At 49.7% G+C, this 27687-nt stretch overlaps 1 protein-coding gene across 1 annotated transcript; it reads right to left on the reverse strand.

The window, feature by feature from the left end:
- Positions 1-1526: 1526 nt before the first annotated feature.
- On the reverse strand, positions 1527-27615 carry Kctd5 (potassium channel tetramerization domain containing 5). The gene is given in 6 exon segments (NM_001105768.1): positions 1527-3309; positions 9351-9476; positions 11230-11325; positions 12820-12911; positions 14135-14243; positions 27348-27615. Coding segments are annotated over 6 exon segments (705 nt in total). The 5' UTR covers positions 27600-27615; the 3' UTR covers positions 1527-3279.
- Positions 27616-27687: the final 72 nt, after the last annotated feature.

A 27687-nucleotide genomic window follows, 5' to 3' on the forward strand; every position in this document is an offset into this window, starting at 1 on the left:
ACAGAGGACCCATCCATTCTTACACTTCAGGAGTCCCCTCCAGGGGCAACACAGACTTTATGTTCTTCCCTCGAACGAACGCTGAGGCTCCTTTTCTACTGGTCCATTCCTGAACCTCAAACTCCTCACTTTCTAGTAACACAGTAGTGGGGTGGAAAGGACCAGACACTCACAAACCCCACCCTCTCACCGTGCACATTCACATGCGTTCACCTATGCGCTCACGGGCAAGCCTGACTTGCCACAGGCACTGCTAATTACCAAATGGCTGTCAGGTGTGGTGGCGTATCACCTTTAGTCCCAGCATCCAGGAAGCAGAGGCAGGAAGATCTCTATGAGCTCGAGGCCAGCCTAATTAATATCAGGAGTTCCAGGCCAGTCTGTTGCAGGCTAGAGTGAGACCCTGTCTCAGGAGAAAAAAAACAAAAAACAAAACCCCAGAATGGATCATTTAGCCCTTACAATATACCAGACATGCATGAGGAACCCCTAGTTCCTCTTCCCACTGTCTGCTCCGTGGTCTGAGGATGGGCTGTTGAGAGCCTTCTCTAGAGCAAATTGAGTGTCTGGCCTAAGAGTCGCCTACTCTTCCACTCTGCAGAGGAAAGCTGGTGCACTGGAGCCCAGATGAGGGTTCGGGGCAGGTTGTAGGAATGTAAGCTCTGGTCCATCACACTCAGTAGGCATGAGTAAGTATGAGTAAGTATGAGGGACACAGGCATCAATTGTGGGTTTGCCCTAGGAAGAATGGCTCTGTCCAAAGGTGGTGGGTGATGCCTTTCCACATGGATTCAGACAGCTGCATGTGGGCCTAGGCTCACTGTTCCTTTGGGCCCATGGGTACCGTCCAACCAGAGGCGTGGTCCTGTCCACAGGAAGCCCAGGCATGGGCTCTGCACAGAGTCCGGTAGCTGTGCACCTACCTGGGGATGCTGCACACACTGCCTCTCCTGCCCAGACTGCTAGCTTCCCAGAATCAGCAGAACTGCCCAAGCCGTACCCTTAGTCCCCGTCCAGATAGCCGTAAGGCTGGAAGGCTCTCTGAGGGTGACAACAGATTGCCTGCCTCTGTGCTAGCCTTCTTCTCAGCCATGCCATGTTCTGGGCTAGCCTTCTGCTCAGACATGCCATGTTCTGTGCTGGGAGGCAGGTTGGCATTAGGAGACCTCTCAGAGCAGAATCTAGACCCTTACCCTACTCAATCCCAGGCATTCACAGGATACCTCATGGCTCAGATAACTGAGCACTGTATAGCAGCCTCACCCCATATCTCAGCTTGGGCAACAGGACAGCCCTTGTTGGTACCCTTGGGCCAGCGAGTCACCAACCCGGCTGGGTTGACTGCACAACAGGACACAGGATATACAAGGCTCAGGGGCTGCACAGCAGAAGTAGGGAGCAAGTCTCAGGGAACCTGGAAGAGATTTTGCTCTAGAAGCAGGAGCACACCATACTGTCCCCCAATCTTCTGGATCGACAGCACTCCTTCCCCACACTTCACAACATTAACAGCTGCTGAACACATTCATAAATACACAATTTTATTTACTCTTTCCAGGGGAAACTTAGGCATTAAACAGTAAGCTGATAAAATACGGATACCTAAAAAAGTATAAAAGTATAAATATCCCCTTAGAATTTTAGTGAATTAAGTTTTAATATCATTAAATTAAAAAAAAAAAACAGAAACAAAAATCCCACAAGCCTATCTATTGTCAGAATCATAAACCAAACAATGCTAAGTGTCCAGCGACTCCCCAGAATATTTCCCACGGCCAACAACAGAGCTACTGCCCCAGAGTATGCTGGGGAGGACAGGGCTGCCAAGGCTCAACCAACCCCAGAGACAAGTTTTTATGAATCATTAAGCCAAACATTTAACAACAGACAACAGATCTTAGGAAAGGAAGAGGTCAGTCCTAGACGCTGGAGAACTTGATTAATCAGTTACTGGCGGAAGAGAAGGAAGAGGGTCTAGGCAAGAAATTTCCGGAAGCATTTGAAACAAGCAGTGTTAGAGGCCCTGGCGTGCACATGGGCAGCCATGGCGGTCAGTTTGCACAGCTCCCTTGGGAAGCCAGGGGTCAAGAAGCACAGAGCTTGCTTGCTTGGGCCAAGTGTGTGGCCTGCTACAATCCCCTAACCAGTTGAGAAAGGTCTGTTTCAAGCCAGCAGGCGCAGCCTCTGCAGGAACCTTAGCAGCTCCAATGTCGTATCAGATAAACAGAGCCCATGCAGGTTGTGCAAAGTCCCAAACACTCCAGAAATACGAGAGAAGAACTGCATAGTTATACGAGGAAGTGAGAGCCAGTGAGAAGGAGACATGTTTGCACTGTAAACATCCTGGAGTGTCCACGTGACCTGGAGTGTCAGCTCCAGAAGCCAGGTGGACAGGCCTCCCGCCCCAGCCTCCATCCCAGGCACAACAAAGGCACTGGTAGGCGCCAGCTCCCCCATGAGCCCGCAGGTGAGACATCTGAGGCAAAACCTCTATCTCCCTCCCATAAAGGATTTAACAGATCAATCCAAAACGTAGCAACACTTTTTAGGCATTTCTAAAGAGTATAAACACCGGGTGGTCTATCCACACTTTAAAAAAGGGATACAAAGTCCTCTTGCCTGGAAAATACAAATTAAGAAGCCTTGATGACCCCGGGCCAAGCTGACAGGCCAGAACAAGAGCCTGGCTCTGAAGAAGTCCAGTCCAGGGAGGTGCCCAGAAGTAGTGATAACGTGGAGACTGCCTTTGTCAGGAGCCTCAGCCGAGGTCGAGAGAAATCAACCAATCATGCGTGGAGGCAGAGCAGCCTCCCTGACTCAAGGATGTGGGCCTCTTGCTCAATAGTGGTGAGCGGCACCCACCCCCCAAGCCACAGTGCACTGGACAGGAGTTGCGGCTACTGCTCCTCCCTCCTGGCAAGGCCCAGGCTGCTTGTTGCAGACTGTGTGTAGCACCAAGGACCCTGTCCTTCAAATCATCTTCAGGAATGCACGGGCTGGTCAGCAGCATCCTGCCTCAGTCCCACGTAGCACTCAGAAAGAACAGTGAGACCAGAGAGACTGCCGACCCAGCCCTAGCTGCCTCCCTCCCGGTGGGGACGACTGGCTTGACAGCTGGGCTGTCTCTCGCCACCCACATCTGAGGCAAAAAAGGATCCACACCCAGATCTCTAGAGAAATGATCAAAAGCAGGTTTCTTCTCACAGCCATGCTTTCTGCACATGGCGGCTCACTTTATCTTGGGGAAAAGAAAATCATTTCTTCAGCTGTCAGCATTCCTCACATCCTTGAGCCCCGTTCTTGCAAAATCTGAAAAATATCAAATGTAGAGTGAGCATGTAGGCTTTGACCAAGTACCCTGCTCTGAAAGCAGAGCCTGGACTTGCTTGGCTCAGAGTTCAGAGGGAACCCTCAACTGTAGGCCAGGACCTCTGCTAGCTGACATAAGCCTCCAGGTCCCCTCATATCTACCAGATCAACGCCAGCATCCCATCCATTAATGAGAAGTAGGTATGCCCCATTCCATTGGTCCTAGCCCTCTGCTCACCTCAGAAAACCTTCCCAGCAAGGTCACGCTGTGGATGCCCTCTATAATTCAGTCTGCTAACCTGTGGCACCTGCTGTCTCCTCACTCTCGGCTCCCACTCTGGCTGGAAGTCCTGGCCTCCTTAACTATTATACTGCAGTCAGCTGTGTTACCCAGTTGGATGAAGTTCTTGGAGGCCTTTTAAAAACAGGTTGGAGCTGTGGCTGTGGCTGTGGCTGTGGCTATGGCTATGGCTGGGGCTGGGGCTGGGGCTGGGGCTGGGGCTGGGGCTGTGGCTGTGGCTGTGGCTGAGGCTGTGGCTGTGGCTGTGGCTGTGGCTGTGGCTGTGGCTGTGGCTGAGGCTGTGGCTGTGGCTGTGGCTGTGGCTATGGCTGTGGCTGTGGCTGTGGCTGTGGCTATGGCTGGGGCTATGGCTGGGGCTGGGCTGTGGCTGTGGCTGGGCTGTGGCTGATATGCTACTAAGCCAAAACCTATAAAATGAGCCTCTAGTAGCCTCTAGGGATGGGATAGGATATGACCCCAGGCAGAAAGCCTCAGAGCTGAGAAAACCCCACAGGTAGCCACTTGGTAGCAGCTGTCAGAACTGTGAGCAATCTTCCTTTTCTGTGGCAGTAGGGGATCTGGCTCTGGGAGGCTATTCGCTTTAAGGGCTCAAGAGAAGACCATGTTCTCTCAAACTGGTCCTGCATACCCACCTACCAGCACCCTAAAAACCATGTATGCCCCTAGGAAAGAACCAATAAGAGCTGTGGGGGGCAAACATTGCCACTCTAGCACTGCAGGGAACATCACAGGTCTATGAGACAGTGTTGTCATCTAGTCTGACAATGGCAAGCTCCACAGATGGGTAATTTCTGAATTCTCTAGGACATATGAAGGTGACTCTAGGTGCCACCCTCTTACTGATCAGCCAAGGTCTCAGCTACCATCAACCCTGAGCAGAGGAGAGCAAGCATGGGTGAGGGCATATGCTGGCAGAAGTGGCAATGGGTCTCTGACAGCAAGACCACCGACCCACATGCTGGGGCTGTGCAGCACTATCTGCCCTGGATAGCGCAAGTCTACCTCCTGTATGCTCCTGCCTTTCGGTCTCCACAGAGAGGCAGTTTCATCCATGATCTCTGGGAGCTGGGGCCTGCTCCAGGTCTGCCTTGTGGGCACCACTATTTCCTTCCCACAAGCCCAGAACCTCAGAGCTAGAATGACCAAAGCACGTTCTATAAAGACTCTCAGGAAGTCTAGGGCTCAGAAAGACTCTCTCCAAAGCCTGGGCACCTCCTGGTGACCTTCTTCTCCAACCAGCCTGATGGTAGGTATGGCTCCCTTGAGCGTCTGTCAGTCCCACCATGCTTTAGGTTGAGCACCTGCCATAGCTCACACCCAAGGCAGGTCACAGTTGAGTCTCCTACCCAGGTGGCTGCAGAACCCCTCCAAAGGAATGTCAGAACTGAGGTGCTGAAACATAAGCCATAGCCCTAACTGCAGACACTGGAAAGTGAAAGGGGACAGGAAATGTACCGCACTATGGCTTATATTAAATTATTATCCTTTCAGTCAGTACAGTGAGACATACCTAGAGCCAGCTACTGAGGAGACTAACACAGGAACGTCATTGGCCTTAGGGATTTGAACAACCAGTCTAGGCAACAAAGCCAGACTGTATCTCTTAAATTTCATATTTCCTTTCACCTTTTAAATATATTTACTTTTAGACAGGGTCTCACTGTGTAGCCCTGGCTAGCCTGGAACTTACATAGACCTACTGCCTCTGCCTCCAAGTACTAGGATTAAGTGTGTCTCATACCTTGTCCTCTTAACTTTATCATCATCATCATCACCACCACCATCATTGTAATCTATGTACACATGTCACAGTGTGTGGAGGTCAGATAACAACCTTCAAGAATTGGTTCCACCCTTACATGGGTTCTGGGAAGTCACAGTTGGGTCACCAGGCCTGCAAGGCAAGTGACTACCCACTGAGACATTCCACTGGTCCTGTTTTGTTTTGTTTTGTTTTGAGAAAGAGTTTCACTACGTAGCTTAGGCTGGTCTTGTACTCAGAATCCTCTTGCCTTAGCCTCCTAAGTGTTGGGATTACAGGTGTGTATCCATCCCTGTGTATCCAACCGTGGTGAACTCTCTTAAAGGGCTAGATTGTAAATATGTTGAGTGTAAAGAGACAAATATACAGCTGCTATATATACACTTACACAATGACTTAAAAGTAGAACTCCAGAAGGCAGGTGTGATGGCCCATGCCTCAGGAGGCAGAGGCAGAAGCAGGCAGTTCTCTGTGAGGTCAAGACCAGCCTTGTCTCCATAGCAAGTTCCAGGCCAGCCCGAGCTACACATAGTGAAACAATGTCTCAAAAAAAAAAAAAAAAAAAAAAAAAAAAAAAAAAAAGGTACAACTCCAAATGGAAAAAGACATAATTAGTTCCAGGGCTGGGATCTAAGACCACTCCTCCCTAGATACTCCTTGCTTTTAAGATGCCAGCCCAGATGCCTGGATGGCCAGGTGTCTCCCCATACTCCCTATGCACTGAGCAGCTCAGGGCAATAGTGAGTGCTCCCAGCCTGCAGTTGCACCGCAATGCTCCTCTTAGGCAATGCTTATGTTGCTAAGACTGGTCTCGCTCCCACCTACGCAAAGGCAATGGTCCCTGCACAGGAACCAACAGGTAGGCCCTACTGAGGTAATAGGTCACTCGGGTTCTAGCATAGATCTGGCCTTCAAGATGTAGACTGTAACAACAGGATGAGAGGACTGGGTGGAGGAGAATGTGGGGCTGAGGGCCTGTTTAATCCTAGTGGAGATGGACCTGAGTCCCTGAGATGAGAACAAAACCCCATGCGTTTTGACATTGTTATACCAAGGCTCAGTAAGTTATGTGAGGCTATGATCTTATGACTGACAAGATGGCCACCCACAGGCTGCAGGTGGAACTGAGTGAGTACTCATTTCTCAGCCCCAGGAAATGCCTGTGTTCACACCCTCAGCCCCAGGACATACCTGTGTTCATTCCCCCTGCCTCACACGACCCAAAGCCCCCATCCTGTCCATGGTATCCAGGGAGAGACACTATGACAGAGCAGTACCCAGCAGCACCAGCATTTCAGCAACACCTCTACCCTTGTCCCTCCTACAGGGAGCTCTATTGCAGATACATAGGTACAACTAACTATCAATGTTTCTGTCAACTACAGGACATACAGAAGCACAGAGGAGAGGTGGAGGCGAAAGTCACCAAGGGTTACGGGGAAGGAGACTATAGTGCTGGGTCTACTTAAAGGGCTGCAGAGCTCACCGTGACATTTACGTTTAATCTGAGTCACTGCCTTGGTGCCTCGTCTCCGTGTCCTCTCTGTCACTCTGGTGTGAACGGCAGGAAGTAAGGAAGAAGACAGCTGTCAGCCCAGGCCGAGCAGTGCAGGCCTGCAGGAGGGCTAACCAGTATATCATCTAGGGGAAAACCTTGGGGGATTCTAGGTTTGGCTGAACTGTGTAGTCCTTCACCTGCAGCAGGCACTTGCCCTTACAGCTCCCAGGCAGGCCAAGGAGCTGTGCCCTAAGGGGGCCTTTATTGTAGCCCTGGCTCCTGGGAAATGACTTAGTGGACCTGGCTCTATCAAAAGCCTACTTACTGCACGATAGAGGTGGGACCTTGGTCAAAGGGGCCGACCTGGAACAACCACTGGGCAGATGTTAAACAGCCCATCAGTATATCATGCTTGTAGAAGGGGGTTCCAGATTCACATTGGGCCCAGAGAGGTTCCCTCATAGGTGAGGTACTCTGTGTCACACAGGGGAAAGACTATACCTGATTACACAGAAAGCTCCCTTGCAAGATCTTGGCCCCAGAAATCTCCTCTAATAGCTGAGGCTATTAATTCTCTGAGACAAAAGGAGGCCCTGAGCCTAAGGGCTCTCACTGCAGCTGGTACTAGAGGCAAGGTCCTCACTCACTTGGGGCTTCCCTCACACTCACAATCAGCCTGACTCCTCACAGAAGTTTGGCCCCAACAGCCCTTCCTCCTACCAATCCCATTTGAAACAGGAAAACACTGTGGCAGTACCAGGTGGTCACATGCTCAGGGGACATCTGTAGACAGGGATCAGTGTGAACATGGTAGCTGCTGACCATAGAGGACACACATCGCAGAAGGATGTCTCAGTGTGCACACGCTCCCAAGCTCCTCTCCCCTAGATCTGGCTCTCAGGGTTCCCCACAGCTTTGGGGCCCTGGAACCTACTGCTGTCAAACACACTCAGAAACGGTGCTATTGCTCTATTCAGAGCTACATATTTTTGAAGTGAGAAATAGGGACAATGAGACGACTTGGGGCCATGCCCGAAGCCTCCTCATAGTCCAGAGTAAATCCTCTTGGCAGCTGTAAAGCCATGAGGAAGATGAGCTTTGATAGAGAAAGATGGGCTGTGTTGAGTTTCATTATTAAAGCCGTAAATTTAGGGAGGAAAAAAGCTTTAAAAAAATAAATGTATGAAAGAGTCCTGGCAATGCTCATAGACAGGAATGCCCGTCTACGGTTAGTTCAGAGACTCTAGAAGGTAGGGATGCCCGCTTGACCTAAGACACAAGGGGAGGTTTGCCCCAAGCCGGGTGCTGGGACTCTGGCCTCCCCAACCTGCTGCTGAGCCTGAACTCTTAAACACAACTCAAGCCATCCTCTGCTGGGGCAGCAGTGGCAGAGGGGCTGTCCCCTCTCCAACCTTCTTTACCTCTCATGATCACACAGAGGCTAAGGACAGGATCTCAGGATGTTCTGAGGGTGTACTGTACCAGGCAATGGCAAAGACACCTGTCACATCACAATGTGGGGTAATGTGGGAACACTGCTGAGAACTAGTTTCCTGGAGATCCCTGGAGAACTCCGCCCTCACCCCCATTTCTTAAGTCTTCACCCTAAAGACCAGGAAAGGCTAAATGGAAAGCCCTAGGGAGATAGATGCTACTAACTAAGGGTCAAGTTGCCATCATGTCTCTGAGTAAAGCTCACCATGTTCAGCCTATTCTCTTCCAAACTCATAAAGCCCCCAGCAACACCCTGGGCCTTACCATGGTCACCATGACCTTAGATTCCAGCCTAAGCAAGGCTCTTAGACTCCAAGCTCCCACTGAGCGGACTGCAAGGCTCTACAAAGCCACTACGAAATGACCCCAATGCTCAGGAACCATCCAGTCCAGACCAACAATGTACACTGTGGGAACAGGTGCATCTGTCGGCCTGAAGGCCTTCAGAGGAAAGGTCACGGAGAGTGGTCACTTGAGAATAATCTACAAGTAGACGAGGCAGGTTGCCCTCTCACCCTTGGCTAATACTGCTCTCTACAGAAGACAGAAGAGCCCAGCGGCCTGGAGGACAGGACTGAAGGACAATCTCCTTTACACACTAAAGCAAATGTGAAAGACCAATGGTGCAGCCGAGGCAGCTGCTGTGCTCTGAGGAGCTGCCCTCAACTTATGTCCCGAGACCTCCCCTGACACCCGAGGCTGCTTCCAGAGAAAGCAGCCACAGTGAGTCCTACTGTGGAGGCCAACCAATTGGACATGAGGCTTAGACACTGGTAGGGGTGACTCCGTCCTGTGGTTGTGGAAATGCGTGCTAGAAAGACACCTGGGTTCTAGCACAACAGGTGGCTTCATGGGAAGAGCTTTAGCCACCGAAAGACCTCACAACTAAGAGTTTACAGGAAACAACTAAAGTCAGTGAGGAAGAAGAAGCGAGAAGCAACCCCCAGTGCCTGCCCCAAGGACAAGGACTGTCCTACGGCACTCACCTTGGCTTTCTCACTTGGTTCACTGGTTGTGCCATACGGGGTGTTGTGCAGCTCCTTGGAAACCACGCAGAGGAACTCAGCCTGATCTTCATTTCCATAGTTGTAAGAGGAGCCAATGCTGACCAGCTAGAAAGGAGATACAGCCTGTGACAATGTGCAGTGGCTCAGGTGTACCTGGCCCTCAGGAGGAAGAACATGGCACAAATTGTGGAAGCTCAGGGAAATGAGCGCTAGCTGTAGCCAGAAGGTTTTTCCATAGACCTAACGGGAAGCAAACCCCCAGTGCACTGTAGGAGCCCACACCTGCACCCCCACATAATTACACAACATGCTAGGACAGGCTCTCTCTGCAGATACTGAGCTTCTCTTGATGCTCCTGGCTGGGCCTTAGGGGATGATGACAGGCTACCCTGGGTGGGGGAGGGGGAGTAGTACACAGGTTAAGGTAGGTAGGTGAGAGCTGACGCTGGAGTTCATGGACAAACACCACTTGAGGACCTATTGCTGGTTGTTCTTGTATCTGACGGCAGCCAGCAACCTTCCTGGGTAAGCAGGACCTCTGCAGGTGAAGTCTAGTGTCCACCTGAGGCAGAGAATCCCAGGGCTGGGCTAGGAAGAGGCAACAGCACTAAAAGCCTGGAGCACTGAGTGAGCCTGACCCTGACAAACATTGATGGTGGTATCTTGCACTTCCCTATACCCTCGTATGTTCTCACACGCCTGCCTCCTAAGCCTCCAGGTCACCAAGTGTGCTACTAGGGCCAGGACTACGTCCATTACTCCAGCCATGAGTCTGAGACAAAGCTCAAGATAGACATCAAGCACATCTGTTCCTTTAAACACAAAATAGCTCAAGATAAACCGAGGCCATAGCAAGAATGCCAATGTCACACTGAGGAAGCAGGAGTGGCTCAAAGGCCACTGTGGTCTCTGCTCATTTGTCTATACATCAGAAACAGAGGACAAGAGAGAATCTACCACATGTGTAAGCTACCATACCAGTCCCTCAGCAATGGGAGACCAAGTGGTTGGAAGGGGTGGACCCCACCAGGTGAGACTGACTGCAGTGGTGCTGGTCTAGATCAGGTAGCTGTGAGAGGTCCCACTGAGGGAAAGCATAAACTCCTGTCCCCCAGAGATTCTGTATCCTCACCAGGCAGTTCTGTTTTGACCTAGCACTGCCCCTGGGTGTTCCTAGACTGGACTGGCCACTCAAAGGGACTGGGTTTCATCCTGGTTCTCTGAAAGCTTGTCACTTCAGTGCTAGTCACACTTGAGGAAGCAGAGTGTAGTTTACAAGCCAGCATGACTCAGGCTCTCTGGGTTTCACCAGAAAGAACTGATAGCACAGAGGTCCAACCAGGGAGACTGCACAAAGGTCAGAATCGAGGGGAGAGAGGACTGCCTGTGCTTTGGGTCTAGGATCTTCCAGGACAGCTAAAGACAAAGTCTTGAGGTTGGTTATGGGAGGAGACTCTCTTGCAGCCAGAAGTCACAAGACTTCAGAGCAAATAGCACTTGGCTGCAAATGAGGCGACCCAGTTCACAGATCTAGAAAGGGTGACAGCTGCCTTCCAGAGCACAGCCTTTCTTGGGCCACATGCCAGGAACATGATGGGTAGGTTTCTGACGTGATTCTGATAGGGTCTGGGCACAAGACACATGCATACTCAGCCCATAAGACTTGCCAGGCCCCCAGGAGGACAGAGACCAGGCAGGAAGCACTTAATTCAGCTCCACACACAGAGTAAGTGCTGGACATGGCACACAGATTCCTCAGCGGAAGAGCTGGCATTAGGAAACCACCAGAGTCGGAGAGGACAGGGACTAGGTAATGGTCCCTGGGACCTGAAGGTTCCCATGAGCCCCCACTCCTCACCTGCTCAAACTTCCAGCCGTCTGACATGGTGGACACCATCTGTGTGAGCTCCTCCTCCTGGCACTGCAGCACACGGTACACGTGCTTCACTGGCATCTGTAAGGACAAATGCCCCATGAGGTCAGGCTCCATCATGCCCCAAGCAACCCTAGCCTTATACCATCACAGGCCAGCGTTCAAAGCAACCTTGAACACATCCACACAGCCAACCAACAGCCTCGGCAGCTGCTCCTGCAGCTTTCCTGTTCCCGTCAGACATTTTTTTTTTTTTTTTTTTCAGAGCTGGGGACCGAACCCAGGGCCTTGCGCTTCCTAGGCAAGCGCTCTACCACTGAGCTAAATCCCCAACCCCCCGTCAGACATTTCTACTCCTAACTTCCAAAACAAAATGACTTACGTTCCTCAACTTCTCGGAGCACCTGTGGCTAGATATGAACACACAGAAAACCTTTGTACCCTCATGCAGGGCTACACAATCTCTTGCTTAATCTTCCCTGCCCAACAGGGATTCTCCTGGGCAGTTCCAGGCAGACTTTGGTCTTGGATGTGGGGTGGCAGACAGCCAAGAGACAAGTCTGCTCTTCCCCCAGCACATAGAGCACAAGTAAGGGTCCCGGGCTGCTGTTACTCACTTCATGCTAGTGGCAAATGGGTATCAGCAAACACTGGCTTTGCTGTCACCCAAGTGCATCGAGTGACAATGGCTGTCACCTTTCTGTGAGGATCTTTTACCTCCACAATGTAGAAAGAGACTGAAGTAGTCAGATCACATAGTCCTGAGTGGGACTGGGAAAAAGGGGAAAGAAGAGGCAAACTTGGGGGAAGCTGGGGGGTTATGGGGAATCTTAGGACCTTTCTAAGGCCCTGATGATGAGGAGCCTCCTCCCTTCTAATAAACGGAAGGCTTGGTCAGACGAGCATATGTTCCACTCCCAGCCATCAGTGAGCCAGACAGGCACGGTCTAAAGGTGTACAATGGGAAAGTGCCCAGGAGACAATGAGAGGGCTTTCAGTGGCCCAAGCCTGGGTGTTGCCAGCATTCACTTTGTGAGCTGGGTAAGAGGGCGTAACCACTCTCAAGTGCAGAGCTAGCTTGCTGATAAGACCAATGCTGAGACCTTCCTCGAGATGGGGCACTGCCTACCTCACATGGCACTCAAAGCACATACACTTGCTGGGCAGCAGAGGCCTTGAGAAGCCCAAGTCTGCCCAGCATCTGTGTCACCTGCCTTCCAGCTCACTGCTGCCGTCCTCTCTGCCATGCTGGCCACAGGCCTTTGTGCTTGCAGATCAGGTCTTGATCTCCCATCAGAGCCTCTGCTCTCCAGAATCTTCCTTCTGCTCACAAGGCCTCCCTCTCCTCTGTGCACTCACCACACAGCTTCCACAGAACTGCCTATCTCCACTGACTGCATGGACTCCCTGGCAAGGGACCAGGCAAAGGGCATGGTCCCTTCATGGCAGAGGAGGAAGAAGTCCTGGGGCACTAGGATGCAGATAGGACAATTCTGGTCCAAGGTCACATAGAGAAGCCACACCTGCTTACACACTAAGCCCAGAATCCACTGGCGGATTAGTCACTCATCTCACCTGGGATGTTTTGCTGTCTCGTTCTCTAATTTTGTCCTTTACAAGTTTTATTAGTGAGGTGATATTGTAAAATTCTGCTTCCTCCAACACTCCTGAAATAGAGGTAAAAAAATGTGATTTCTACTAGAGCACACCAAAGCAGGTAAGAACCTCATCCCCGCCCCCGCCCTAAGCCGAGGCTCTTGCACACAGCTTATCCCAGCATCCTCACAGACCTTTCCGTTTTCAGCGCTCAGCACAGGACTGAAAATGCCAGTCAGTTTACCAGACCTGGCACCGTCACTCCAGGTGACACATGCCAGCAGGAGCCCTGGTCTCAGCCCAGACACTGGGAAACAACTGCCATTTTTCTCTGCAGCCTGAAAGGTGTCTGTCTGTCCTACTGGCTCTTCCTGTTGAGAACCTGAAGACGCCAGAACCATGTGGAAGTCATGGACTCCTGCATGTGTCCCAGCCACAGACGCCCCATTTCCCTGCCCAGAGTCACTCCTGGCTCCAGAGCTACCCCACATCCTGCTACCTAATGTCTCACAGGTAGGACTCAAAGGTCCCAGAACTGCAGGAGCCCGGCTTCAGGGTCTGCTCGTGTGCACAGCCTTCAGGGTCTGCTCATGTGCACAGCCGATATGAGCAGCTGTCTTTGTGTCTTGCTCTCCTACTCCTAAAGGGGAGCCACACTAGACCAGGCCGGCTCAGAGTAACCCATGGCATGGCAACATGGGAGAGGTGGGGAGGGCCGAGGAGTGACAGATGAAAGGCTGCCAGGCAACAAGCATGGCTAGGTCTCCATATGACAACCGACACAGTACCAGGTCATCAGGGACCCTATGAGACCCTAAAGAAGGGCCACAATTCAATACAGATTGACTGCCAGATACAGGAAAGGTACCAGAACTTCCTAAGGCCTTCTTAAAATGGCCCTAGACTTTCTGAGTCAAGACAAACTAGCCTAGTGCTGTGTGTCCTGTGCTCTGTGACCAAGCAAGAAAGAATGGTGGCCAGTGAGGAGGCTATGCAAAACGCACAGGATCCCTGAGTTGATCTGGAAGAAGAGCAGGCAGGGGCTCCATACTCTACTTCCCAGGACACAGCCACATACTTCAGAAACCAAAGCGGCCATGAGACCTGGGAGAACCACCTACACTGCATCACCAAGACACCTGAAACTGTCCACACCACAGCCTTTGGCCACTTGGTGCACATCTTGGCTCCTTCAGCAATGCAGTCCCTGACGGAGGCACTTTCAAGTAACCAGCCAGCACGCCTGCCAGGTACAGTGTGGAGCTCCTGTGCCTGTTGAAAACGGACAGCTTACCTTCCTCTGCGAGGTCTCTGTTAATAACCAACTTCCCGTGTCTCAGGTAGTTCAGCACAGGCCCAAAGTAGGTGGGGTCTCTGTCGATTAAGTAGGCGCCCGTTTCATCCTGCAAGGAACAAATGCTGTCAGTTCCTGTGTAGACGCCAGTACTTCTGCAGTCAGACTAAGGCCAGACCACACAACAGCGCTAGCTGTGAGGATTCCACAACTGCACATGTACCTGTCTCAGGGAACTTTGGAACACTCTGCTTCTGCTATGGTCTAAAGCAAGTCAGACCGTTATCTAGATTACCTCCCTGCGTCTACTGATCTGAGCCAACCAGGTATTCCTCCAGCTCCAAAAGCCTCTGAGAAAGAGCTAAGCAGGACTGATAGCCACAATTCAATCCCTCCCCTGTCCCCATCACAGGACTAGACAGCTATGCTGTTTAGGCCAGGATGGCTTATGACACTGCCACGTAGCCTAGGTAGGCTTTGGATTTGCCATCCTCCTGCTTCAGCCTCCTGAGTGCTAGGACTAGAGGTGTGTGTACCTTACCTCGCTCCATACCCACTTCTAAGACTCTGGAGACTTGGGTCTTGGCGACCCACCCTCCTTGTTTTAGAGCATCTTGGAGCAGAGATCTGAGTCTGGGAAGTCCGAAGGGCAGTCCAGTGGAGAAAGCACCTCTAATACTGAGCCCTAAAGCCTACTCTCAGGAGTCTCCTACAGCAAGTGAAGCCTGGGGCGGTGGCATGTGTAAGTGACCACACAGGGTACCTTCATTTCTTGCCAAACCACAGGCCTCGGGCTTTCACGGAGACTACATTCTGTGATCAGCAGTTTGTGGGACAATATATGCACTAGCCCACTAACTCGACCTGGTCACAGACCTGGCTGGGGTCAGAGGAAGTGTAGCATTGGGGACTACCGAAGAAGGTGATGCATAGAAGCTACAAAGACACATCCACCCCCAGGGTGTGGGCCAGTGAATGTCTAAGGCACAGCCATCACCCATTTTCCCATCAGCAAAGCCATGCCAAGTACCAGGGACAGAAATTGACTTCATAAATCTATACAACACAGTGGCTTCCCAGACCAAAACACCGTCAGGGGCTCCTGTAGGTTCAAACCATGGAAAAATGCTATACTCACTGGCCTGTGGGAGCAGCCAGTCAGTCTAGGCACAGAGGTACAGAGGGGTATGGGGCACATGTATGGGGTTCCCTGAAACCCTTGGATATAGCTGCTCATGGGTAGCAGAGCTCATAGAGGTCTCAGCCACAAAGCAATAAGCCTTCAGGGGCTCTGTCTTCACAGACATCCATTTCTGTATTTGGGGCAATAAAAACTGGGGTTTTCAAGGGTTCTTCTCAACACTGACAGACACAGAATGATAGAAACTCACTTTTCTTAGATCAAAGGGAGAAGCCTGGGAGTCAGGGATGGTGGAAGCCAGTGGCTTGCCCTAAGTTCTCTCCTCTTCCTGGCTTCCTGTTCTACCTAATGTGATTGTCCTTATACCCTAGCCCTCCCAATGCCATCCTTGTCCCCTCATCTAAGGACAACAGGTCATACTTCCACAGGGTTCCCCATTCTGCCACCTTTATTTTTACAGTCATAGGGTGGGGCGGGGGTGGGGTGCCTTGTGGACCCATCATCCGAGCAGGCCAAATGAAGGAGGCCAGCACTCAAAAGGGCAACGTCAGTTATTCCCACATTACAGAAAAAAGAATGGTCCTACCACAAGAGCTCTCTGCTCTGTTTATGTGGAAGTCCCCTGTAGTGTGACATTTCCACATCACTATGCTCAGGAATATTCATAGCACAGTGCCCCCTTGACAGACCACTGGTAAGTCAAAAAAAAAAAAAAAAGTCAGTGGGGCGGGGCTCATCCTGGGGCCCGATACTCTTGGGGCCTCTCTTGCCATGCTGGCCATGGTTTCAGAGTCCAGTCTCCCCTGGCAACAAGAAGCCTTAAGTCCTCCTGAATAATAAGGGGGAAGGTGGTGAGGGGGGAAAGGAAGAAAAGGGAGAGGGAGGAGAAAGCTGCCTATTGAGTGCCCTCACTCAGTGGCCTCCTAGAGGCTTCCAGAATAACAAGTGGCACAAGACTATATGAAAGTGACCTAGGCCTCCCAAGCTCTAAAGGATGAGCCATGGGCCATTATGACGGGTCAGAGGAGAGCCATCAGCACTGGATTTGCTGGCTCTGGCTCTTGGCCTGAAAACCATGAAGTGGTACTGAGCCTCAGCCCAGCCATGTTCACTTGCACAGCTGGCCGGCTCATGTGGCTGGCTCTCACAGAACATGCCCTCTAGGAGGCAGCCTTTGGACAAATGCTTTCAAAGATCTGCTCTCTAACGCAAAGCCCCTCTGGCCTAGAAAAGGACACGTGACCAGAGGCCTCTTTCAGGCAAATGATCAGTTAGGGTGACACCGTCCCAGAGCACCTGAAGTGAGATCCTGGCCACGTATGACAGTCTCACAGCCGAGGGCTGCTTCTCTCTGTCTTAGAGCTGAGGGGTCATCACCATGAACTGAAGACTTAACTACAAGTTCCAGGAGTGGCAAAGTAGGGACATGGGGACAGCAGTCCAAGGAAACTTCTTACAGCTTCAGACTTTCTAGCCAGTATCCTGTGCTTGGAGCCCAGAGTCCTGTTTGCCTTAAACCCAGCCATAAAAGAAGGGCAGTCATGTACTTCGTGGGGAATCTCCATTTGCATCCAGTAAAAAAGCACTTTAGATGTGGAGACTTCCAGAAAAGCAAGACAAAAGTAACTCAAAAAGTTTGCTGAGCTAGGCTAGAGGGCAGGATGAACCTAACACATCCATAGTCCTATGTGATTACGAAGGTCCCAGCACCAGGCCTCCTGGTCACCCAGGGAAAAGAGCACGTGCCAAGGATGGCAGGACAGAAACACATTGGAAATGGAATCAGGGAGGTATCAAGCACAGAGTCTCAGAACACCAACTGTCACTGGCTAGAAAGTAAAGCAGTGGTACCAGGTGAGGCAGTGTGGCCTACACGGTGCTGTGTCCAGAGGGGTTCATGTCCATCATCGAAAGCAACCCGAGGAGAACAGGGTTTACTTGTGCTTACAGAGACCGTGGAGGAGTGCTGCTCAACTGCTCGTTCTCATCGTTCTCATCGCTCGCTCACCTCCTTTTATAGCTCCAGCCCAGGGGGTAGGGGGCACCGCCCAGTGAGCTGGGCACTCCTACATCATTCACTGATTAAGGTGGAAAAACAAAAACAAAAACAAAAAATCTGACCACAGGCTGGCCCGCAGGCTAATATGATGGGGATAATTTTCTCAAGTGAGGTTCCCTCTTCCCAAATGACTCTAGATTGTTGTTGCAAGCTGACATAAAATTGACCAACAGGGTTGGAGAGAAGGCTCAGAGGTTAAAAGCACCTGCTGCTCTTGCAGAGGACCCAGGTTTAGTTCCCAACACACACATAGTGGTTCACAACCAACCACAAGTAACTCCAATCTCAGGGGATCTAATGACCTCTTTGGTACCAAACATACACACAGGGCATATACAAAGTACAGACAAAATGCTCATGAAATAATAAAATACTTAGCCAGGCAGTGGTGGCACATGCTGTTAATCCCAGTACTCAAGAGGCAGAGGCAGGCAGATCTCTGTGAATTCAAAACTAGCCTAGTCTACAGAGTTCCAGGGACAGTCAGAGCTACACAGAGAAACCATGTATTGAAAAAACAAAATTAAATTAAAAAATAAGATTAACCAACACAATTGACCAGTTGTCAACTTGACACAGAAACGCATCACTGTTAAACTATAACCTTTCCTTTCTTGTTGTCCCCAAGATGTCATTAATATCGAAATCACAATATAAAACATAATGCAAACTTTGAAAGTTCCAGTCTATAAATATTCAAACTTTAAAAGTCTTGTCTCTTTTTTTATTGGATATTTTTATTGGATTTTTTCATAAAAGTCTTGTCTCTTAAAAATATTCATAATCTCTCTAAAACTCCAAAGTCTAGGCTCACACTTAGACACTCATAGGAATCAAGGGAAATTGGAGGATCATTTCCTCTACATTTCATCTCACAGCTCTCGGGCCAGTTTCTTCTGGCGGCTACTCAGGTCAGAGTGGGTTAGCTGGTTCAAAAGCCACAGAGCACAGAGGCCAGAGGCTGACGAGGGAGTGGAGTATGAGCACCACTCATCGATTCTTTAGGAGCTGTAGGCTGATGTCATCATGCAGGTGAAGGCAGACAAAGTAAAACAAGGCCTGACATTGGACGAGAAGGAAGGGGGCGGGAATAGAGGTTTTAAAAGGAGCGAGAAGCAGGAGAGACGGAGCTGGGAGAACATGGCAGCATCTGTTAAGATTCTTCCCTGCGCATAGATACAGGTTATTATGAATGTTTTTAAGGCATGGGTGTGTACAGGAAAAGTGCTGTCTAGATGGGCAAATTATATCTTATCAATTGGATCAGAGTTTAATTGAGTTCAAGAGAAGGTGTGGTGGCGGGATGCACCAAGTCCACCACCAAATTGGGATGTGTGAGCCTGGTGTGGTAACAACCCGCCAAGGGAACTGTGAGTGAAAGCAAAGCAGCGTGGCAAGGTGCTGCGCTGGAACGGCTCGCGGACCATCCCGGTTAGAGAGTCCCATGGGGGTAACATGGAGCTGCTGAGATAAATCAGCGCTAGCTCTCATGGCCCACCGGAGCCGGAACTAGTGAGGGTGTGACTGCCAGATATGAAGATCTGTCTGTGGGAGACCTCAACTCCATAGGCCAGAGTCCAAGGCCAAACCCCATACCCCAGTTCCCACCAGGATACACATGGCAATGCAGCTTAGGGTCCACTGTGGGAGCACTCCGGGCGATATTTATGCTTGCAAGGCTGTGCTGGGAGATGGACTGGTGAGCCTCAGCACTGCAGTCCCAGTGTTGGTAATAGAGCTTAGGGCCTCCAGCCTAACACAGCAAAGAAAACCAGGAAACACAAGTCCAAATACAAGACTTCAGTTCACTCACATAAAATCAGTAAGATGTCTGTCTGTCTGTCTGTCTGTCTTATTTTTGAGGCGGTATCTAATCATTATATAGCCTTAGCTGACCTTGAACTCACTTGAGATCCACCTGTCTCTGCCTCCTGAGTGCTAGAATTAAAAGTGTGCTCCTTCCATGTGGCCCCCAAGAAGGCTAGATGTTGACTACAGTAATTTGGACCAAATGAGACAGGGACCCTATCATCAGCTATGCTAAAAGCATACAAGATGTGGAAGGGGGGTTGGGGATTTGGCTCAGTGGTAGAGCGCTTGCCTAGCAACCGCAAGGACCTGGGTTCGGTCCCCAGCTCCGAAAAAAAAAAAAAAAAAAAGATGTGGAAGGAAACCAGTTTTGAAACTCAGCAGATTCAGAGTAGCCAGGAAGCAGTCAAGAGATATCACTGGGGTCTTTGTTTTCTCTTCTTCTCCTCAGTCCTGACATGAGTTAGGGAAGCCTGTGTTGTATTAGTATGGTGGGAAGGGTTTGTTTCTCCATAAAAGCACCGAGTTAAGACTGCTTTCTCCACAACCATTTACCAACCCCTCCTCCCCACTTCTCAGTGGATCTGTGTCTGACCTACTTATGGCAATACTGGCTGGAATATGGCATAAAAAAGGGATCAAGGACTTAGCTCTGAACATTCCGTGAGAGCCAACCCCCCCCCACGCATACACACCACCAGTTCACACATGCAAGATACACACCACCAGTCCACACATGCAAGATACACACCACCAGTCCACACATGCAAGGCAGGTTGCTGATGCCCAAGTTGGCACTGAGTGGGCGTAATATGGAGGATGAACCCTAAGCCTGAGCTACTGGCCACTGAGCCAGGAAGGGCAGTTTTCAGGCCTCTGAGGTGGTTCCCCTGGCTGTGTCAGAGTAGCTACCTGTGAGCATCTTCCCCAAAGGAGCAAATGGGCAAAGGCCAGGTTAGACCCTCATCAAACATGCTCCCAGGAGGCCTAACTCCACAAATCAATTTCTAAAGGAATTAGACAACCTCCAGAAACAAACCTGTCTTAAGCCTTATCTCTGGTGGGGAAAGACCTAGTGAGAGGATGACCATTAGTCATTTAATCAATACACAGTCCCAGCTGGAGTCCTTTAGGGCATGATCCCAACACAGCCTCTAGATTGTGGAATAACGTGCAGACAAAGGTTGAAGTCACTATGCCTCAGGCAAGCCTCTAAGTTGAAGATGCAGCTGGAGAGTGTCACAGAAGGTCTGTGGTAGCTCCTTGACTCACTCTCAAGGCTCAGGTGCACCTGCACCCATCCCAGTGGAAGGGACAAGGCGCAGCCACTAAAAAAGAATTAAAATAAAGAGTGGAGTGTTGTGAACTCAATCTGGAAGAATACTCCATCAACTGTCCCACTAAGTCAAAAGGGCATTGAATTTTGTATGTGCCAACATGCATAATCAACCTACTTTTGAATGCGAACTCTGAAATTATCCCTTTCCAGTGACATTGCCACATACAGACCTTGGTTTGCTTTATACATATTTGTCGTATCTTTGAGCCAGAAGAGGTCTTAGACATCACCAATTGCAAATGAGGAAACTGAAGTCCAGAGACCCAGAGCTTGGGAGAGACATTCAGATTTGTAGAGTGAGGCCGGAACTGCGGACTCCTGCTTCTGGGTTTCCACTGCACACCAGCGCCCCTCCCCACTCTTCTCAGCTTTTCCCTCCAAGTACACTATGATAAGGAGAGCTGAGCTCTCATTTCTCTCTCCTTGTGGAACCCATGCTGCCCTGAGTTTACCTGACTACCAAAACAACCCTGGAATGGGGAGGGAGGGGACCACAACACAGAGGGCAGACCTCTGAGTGAGATTTGGGGGTAAGGGCTATGTTAGGACTCTAGCTCATTGTGACCCTTAGTGTGGCCTGGGAGATCTCTCAGATTTCAAGAGTCATGACTTGAGGGAATGTATTCCTGCCCCAGATGGCACATTAATTACTCCTGTCCCTAGTTGAGAACTAGAATTGAGGACAGTGGCAAAGCTTGCAAGATGTGAGATTTGTAAACTGGACTCCACAAATGAGGCTTCTGAGACTTTCTGTGGAACCAGAATGCTTGGAATTCAGCTCCGTGAGCTGAGGTCTGTTGCAGTGTCCTAAGGATTTGCTAGACAGGAGCCTTCATGGGGAGAGACTTCCCCAGAGCTGCACCAGAGTCCACCTCTGTGTAAATAACTGCCCTGAACATCTGCATGGCCACAGAACAGTTCTCCACTCTTCAGGTTCCTTGGGTAGTCTCCCCACTTGTACACTGGGTACTGAAGACTACACACAATCCTCACACACTTTCTGCCAGTGAGAGTGTGTGCTTAACAGGATACTGCTGTCATCAGCCAGACAGCAGAGAAGAGAAACAGGAGATGACACTGACAAGGATTGAGGCCAGCTGTGCCCAAGGGGAGCCTTTCCTGGCTCCACAGTCTTCAAACCCGAGCACTGGCCTCTCATTGTTGCTAACAGGTCAGCAGTCCAGGGCACCCTGGCCAGGACAGCCCAAGCAGAGGTCCACAGCTCACCTGTCAAGTCCCCTCAGATATCTATCTCCATCCATTTCAAGGTGGCTTCTACTCTCCTCACATGGCTATATGGTAAACTGGGCCCTGAGCTCTTCCTTACCTTCTTGCTAGGCTCAAAGAGCAGGCCTCCAGTTTCTCCTCTCCCTTCATTAAAGACTATCCAGCACCCAGTAGGGCTTACCTTTCCTCATCTGCTTGAATCATCAACATCAGCCTGTAGTGAGGAGCTGACCACTCAGGCTTCGTTTGCAAAACTAGGTCCAAAAGTGTGAAGGTCAAGTGCCAAGCGAGAACCCCCAGAACAAGGGCAGTGGGAAGCTGGGGCACATCTACCCTGAAATGTTTCGTGGGCACTGAGTGCTGCACCAAGGCTCCATAGCTGTATTTCCTAAGCCTAAAGGCATCAAGCATCTTCTAACAAAACAGTGCTAGACAGGGCAGCTCTGCTCCTTCCACAGCAAGCTGAGAACAGGCTGCCCCCAAGCAAGGCCCGGTGCCAGTCAGCTCGCACCTAAATAGGGGCAGCCCGCTGGATTTAGCCACACAGACTCTCCCACTGGCTAGTAGCCCAGGGGATGCAGAGGAGAGAATCACTGAAAAAGCAAACTGTAGAAAGGTCTGAAAAGGAACCACCGTGAAGCCTGCACTGATGCCTGGGAAGCAGTAGATGCCTCCCTCCCACCCCTAGGCCTCTGCTCCTGGGACCAGGAGCAGACTCTCTGAGAAGGGCTGGCTGGCAAGTGTCTTGGCCTTACTGTTTTCTTCAATCCTGAACTTTCAGAGCCAAGCACCCATACCCCACCCGTAGGGGAATGACTAGCTCCAGGCTCTAAGACACTTGATGTGGCAGAGCTGGCTGGTAGCCAGAGTTTCTGATCCCTGTGCAAAATCAAAGCAGGCACTGCTGTGCTGGCCAAGCACAATTGCACTGCACTAGTAGTGGACAGAAGAACAAGGGATTTGCACCTGGCAGCCACCTCCCTGTCACCTCAGAGGATACCCTGAGACCCTCAGACAGATCCAACTCCTCATGAGATGACAAGTTCTCTAGGCCTGCTCAGGACTGAGAGGCTTCTGAATGAGGAACATTGACAGAGGCGAGCAGACATAGTGAGAACGGGCAACAACTGCAAAGGGGGCGAGGGCACACCACCAGGATGCACCATCAGGACCAAGAATACTCAGAGCCACATCCTTTTGCACCAAAGAAGTAAAACACATGCGGGCCACAGACACCCACTCACAGCCTGTGGCCAATGCCACTCTGTCCAGTGCCCAGGATGCTCGTGGGGATTCTGCTGCCTAGTTTCTCTGAGTTAGTTACATAGAACAGCATCTGCCATTTATACTCTAAGTAATCCTCACTTCTCTTGCCAAGCCACTGATTCAAAGAGAGTTTCCCCACCTACATTCCATCCTTAGTCTGTAATATTCCTTTCATATCTTTCTAACCCTAAAACTCACCAGTACCAATTGCACCCAAAGTGGACACAGAGAAGGACTGTAGGGACCTGGCTGTAGTAACACTTCCCAAAGACCCACCTGGTGTAACTATGTCTACCAGCTCAAAACCGGGACAGTGGGCCTATTCCAAGGGCAGAAGTTTATATGCAGGTGGCGTTTTCTCTAGATGTGCCTCTGTCAGAGACAGAACTCTGTGTAGTTCAGGAGAGCTTCCAACCATACAGTATTTGCTGCTGTCCTTTTCCCCCTTAAGCACTGTCACACTAAATCACAGGCCAGTTGAGCTACAAACAGCAACTCTGTTTCCAACCCACCATGGGATGCTGAAATATAACCAAAATGGATCAAATGTCAAGCCTTTGCAAAGCACTTCCCATGAACAGATTAGAAATGTCACACCTTGGGGTTGGGGATTTAGCTCAGTGGTAGAGCGCTTGCCTAGCAAGCGCAAGGCCCTGGGTTCGGTCCCCAGCTCCGAAAAAAAAAAGAAAAAAAAAAAAGAAATGTCACACCTGGCCTATCCCCAAGGGTAACACTGGAGAGAAAATGACACACAACAGCAGATGCTCAAATGCACAACACAGCCATAGTCCTGCTGGAGAGTGTCCCAAGAGGAAGTAAGAATTCTGTCTAGAAAAAGAACAGAGCAATGGGCTCAAAGTTGGCCCCTGAAATAATAAGTCAAAGGTCTAGGTATACAAGGCATGGTGTGTATAGTTAAGTCCCCATGCTGGGCCATGAGGACATGGGGAACAGGTATAGCCCAGAGGACTGGATATAAAGGAAGCCCTGAATGTGTTTGTAGTCTATCCCTTCTCGATCCCCTAGCAATCTGTCAACATCTTTGGAAAGTATCTTCCAGAAACTTATTTCCCCATAGTAACTTATGGCCTACCACCCCAGATAAAGGTCTGTCTTTGGTGCTCTCCCATCATCGTGAAACCCAGAATGTTCCTTTGGGAACTTCTTCCCTTAAATCTGCTCACCAGGTCCCATCTTGGCATCACATTCTGCAAAGGTGGGCACTTAATAAACATCAGTCAGATGCCGTAGGAATCTTCCAGCAGGTCCCTGTTAAAGTTCAACTCTAAGGAGTATTTGCCAGGTATCCTTTCCTTGATCTTAACTATGAGGTCAGAGCTTTGAGAGCTTTCCACGTGAATCAACATCCTGTTTATCTTCCATCATGTAATTAATGGCCTCCAACTGTTAACACCCCTTCCCTTCTAACCTCCTTAGGACTTAATTATTAAGGAGGAATCACTTGGGACACTCTTTCATCAGAACCTGGTTGGAGGCATGGGCACACTGCAAACACAGAACATTTATAGATTTTTTCCTATTTGAACATTCTACTAACACAGCTAATATGAATTAGAGCTAATCTTTCAGGTAACCTGTGACTAAAAGAAGCGCTATCGACCATGAAACCAAGACTGTATCTATTATATCTTTCTGGAGACATGGTCCATGTAGCCTAGGCTAGCCTCAAACTCCCAATTCTTCTGCCTCTACCTCCCCAAATGCTGGGATTACAGGTGCTGCGCCTCGTCCCTGCGGCTGTTACATTTTTATGTTCTGAACTGTAGTTTTATAACTCAGAAATTAAATGTTACTTAGACAAATACAATTTAATTTATCTTACATTATGTGTATGAGTATTTTAAATGCCCATGCGTTATGTGTAACATGTATGTGCCTGATGCCAAAGGGGTCAAAGGAGAGTGTCAGACTCCCCAGACCTGGAATCACAGATTGTTAAAAGCCACTATGAGAAGTTCTGAGAATCCAACCTGGGTCCTCTGTAAGAGCAAGTGTTCTTAACCAGTGAGCCAACTCTCTAGTTCCTAAATAATAAACTTTTTTTTTGGGGGGGGGGTTCTTTTTTTCGGAGCTGGGGACCGAACCCAGGGCCTTGCGCTTCCTAGGCAAGCGCTCTACCACTGAGCTAAATCCCCAACCCCAATAATAAACTTTTAAAAGCAACTAAAATATATTCTGATAATCTTACATTGCAATAAAGAAAAAACGCATATCCACATAGACACACACACACATTTATTTATGTATGTGTGTGGGCACACAAGTACCATAACAAGCAACGAAAATTCACTGTACAATTTTTTTTTTTTTTTGAGACAGTTTCTCTGTATAGCCCCAGCTATCTGGGAACTCACTTTGTATACCAGGCTGGCCTGGAACTCAGAAATCCGTCTGCCTCTACCTCCTGAGTGCTGGGATTAAAAGCAGTGCACTCCCACACCAGGCTTTTTGTATATGAATTTTTAATGACATATTTTATGTGCATTAGTGTTTTGCTTGCATATGTCAATATGGGTCTCGGATCCCCTGAAACTGGAGTTACGGTTGTGATGTGGGTGCTGAGTATAGAACCCAGGGTCTCTGGAAGAACAGCCGGTGTTTTCAACCACTGAGCCATCTCTCCAGCTATTTTGTTTTGTTTTGTTTTTTGAGTCAGTGTTTCTCTGTGTAACCTGGCTGTTTTGAAACTCCCTCTGTAGACCATGCTGGCCTCAAACTGATATATCTGCCTGCCTCTGCCTCCCAAGTGCTTGAATTAAAGGTATGCACGGCCACTGCTCAGCTCAGAATATAACTTTTCAGTCAAGTGTTTCTCCTTCCACCTTGTAGATCCTAGAGACTCTTAAGTTGTCAGGCTTGATTGGCAGCTTGTGCCATCTCACCAGCACAATAAAGGATAACTTATAAAATAATCTTAAAAGACAGTAAAATGAAGAGATATATTTGACTTGAACTGTGCAGAAGTCAAACAATTCTAGATCCATTGTTCCAGTGCTAAGTAGGCAAAAGACACCAGAAGCCAATGGCCAAGGCTGATTTAAAATTTAAAATCTGATTTAAGACAGAGATGCTTGAGTAGAAAGACAAGAATGATTATAAATGCCCACTGTTTGAAAAACCAACAGTAAAACATACAGCCTCAACTATAAAAAGAAAACACCAATGACCAAAGCCTATTTCTATCCTTCAGACTTCTGTCATCTTCTAGGAGGTCAATTCTCTACGAGTAAAGAGATTTGGTCAACTCAGAAATGGGAACAGCTGGGAGGAAGGATATGAGGGACTACCACAGTATATCTCAAACCCTAACTTCGTGATTATTTTGCAGTAACTCAAGAATTCTTATTTCCTGATCATAATGCCAGGCCTCACTGTGAAGGTGCTCTGTCAAGCTGTTTAAAGTGCAGTGGGCTCCAATCTTTCTCGAAAACCTCCTGAGTGGAAACTTTCAGGTGGCAAGGCACAAAATCAAGTGCCATCACGTAAACTGAACCAGAAAACTCAGTAAACTGTCTAGGAGGAAAGGGGAGAGAACGATTTTTCCCTATATTTCGGTCCTGCACAATACTTATTTCTCAGTTATGCAGTATATCACACAACTTTTGTAATGATAATAATCGAAATACCTTCTATTACCACAGGTATAACAGTATTAGCGTTTAATTAAATTAAAACTAAACAAACCACAAACTAAGCTGGAAATTCCTACTCTTTTCAAAGGCAGTGGGGAAACAAAGTCTGAAAAGCAGATCGAAAAGGATTCTCTCTACCTGGTCTCTCTTTCACAATCCTAAGGTTTTTCTACACCTGGCCCCGAACATGAATTCAATACAAATAATTCATATATTAGAAGTAAACTGACACCCTTGAACATTTTTACTCAGGAGGTACCTTCTAAGAGCTGCGATGCCTGTTCTTATTATGGATGAGAAGGATGAAGCACAAACTCTGCAAGTCACTGGAAAAAGGGTAGCCACTGTGGCAACCCTTATGGCCTACGTTTATTTAAACGTCTGGAATGTGAAAAGACCAGATGAATGCAAAGGGCTCTCAGGTTCCAAAGCCAGCAAATAGTTGGGCGGTGGTAGTCACACACCCTGGGCAAAACAATCTAGGGAGAAGAAAGTAGGGACACAGCAAAGCTTGGGTCTTTCTCGACCGAAGAACATGAAAAGCAAGAGACGCACTGTTAAACCTGAGGCAGGTGGGTACAAGAGTGCCATCCTTCCCCCGGCCCAGGACGCTAGGCTGAGTATGTCCGCTTCGCTGGGCGCCCTCAGTGTGGAGAGAGGTGTGTGCCGCGAGTGGCTACCAGGGCGGCCAGACCCCTGTTGACCCGCGAGGCCCTCACCTTGTCCGAATCTAGGTCGGGGTCCGCCTGGCACAAGCGGTACAGGAAAGACTTCGGGTCCCGGCACAGCGTCTGCCGGGTGGTGAGGAAGTAGGTGCCGCCGACGTTGAGACGGACCCACTTGGACACGCCACTGGGGCGCTGAGCCAGGGCGCCGATCCCAGCGCTGCAGCGGCGGCACAGGCCGCCCCCCAGCCCCGCCCCGAGGCCGCTCGGAGCCGGCGGTAGCAGCTCGCAGTGATTCTCCGCCATGATCCTAACAAGCCCCGCCACAGCGCCCCTTCGCCGGAAGCGTCCGTTCTTTAATACAGTCCCCCGAGTTGGCCCGCCCATAAGTACG

This window comes from Rattus norvegicus, chromosome 10 (genome assembly GCF_021556685.1).
Source record: "Rattus norvegicus strain SHRSP/BbbUtx chromosome 10, alternate assembly SHRSP_T2T, whole genome shotgun sequence".
NCBI lineage: Eukaryota > Metazoa > Chordata > Mammalia > Rodentia > Muridae > Rattus > Rattus norvegicus.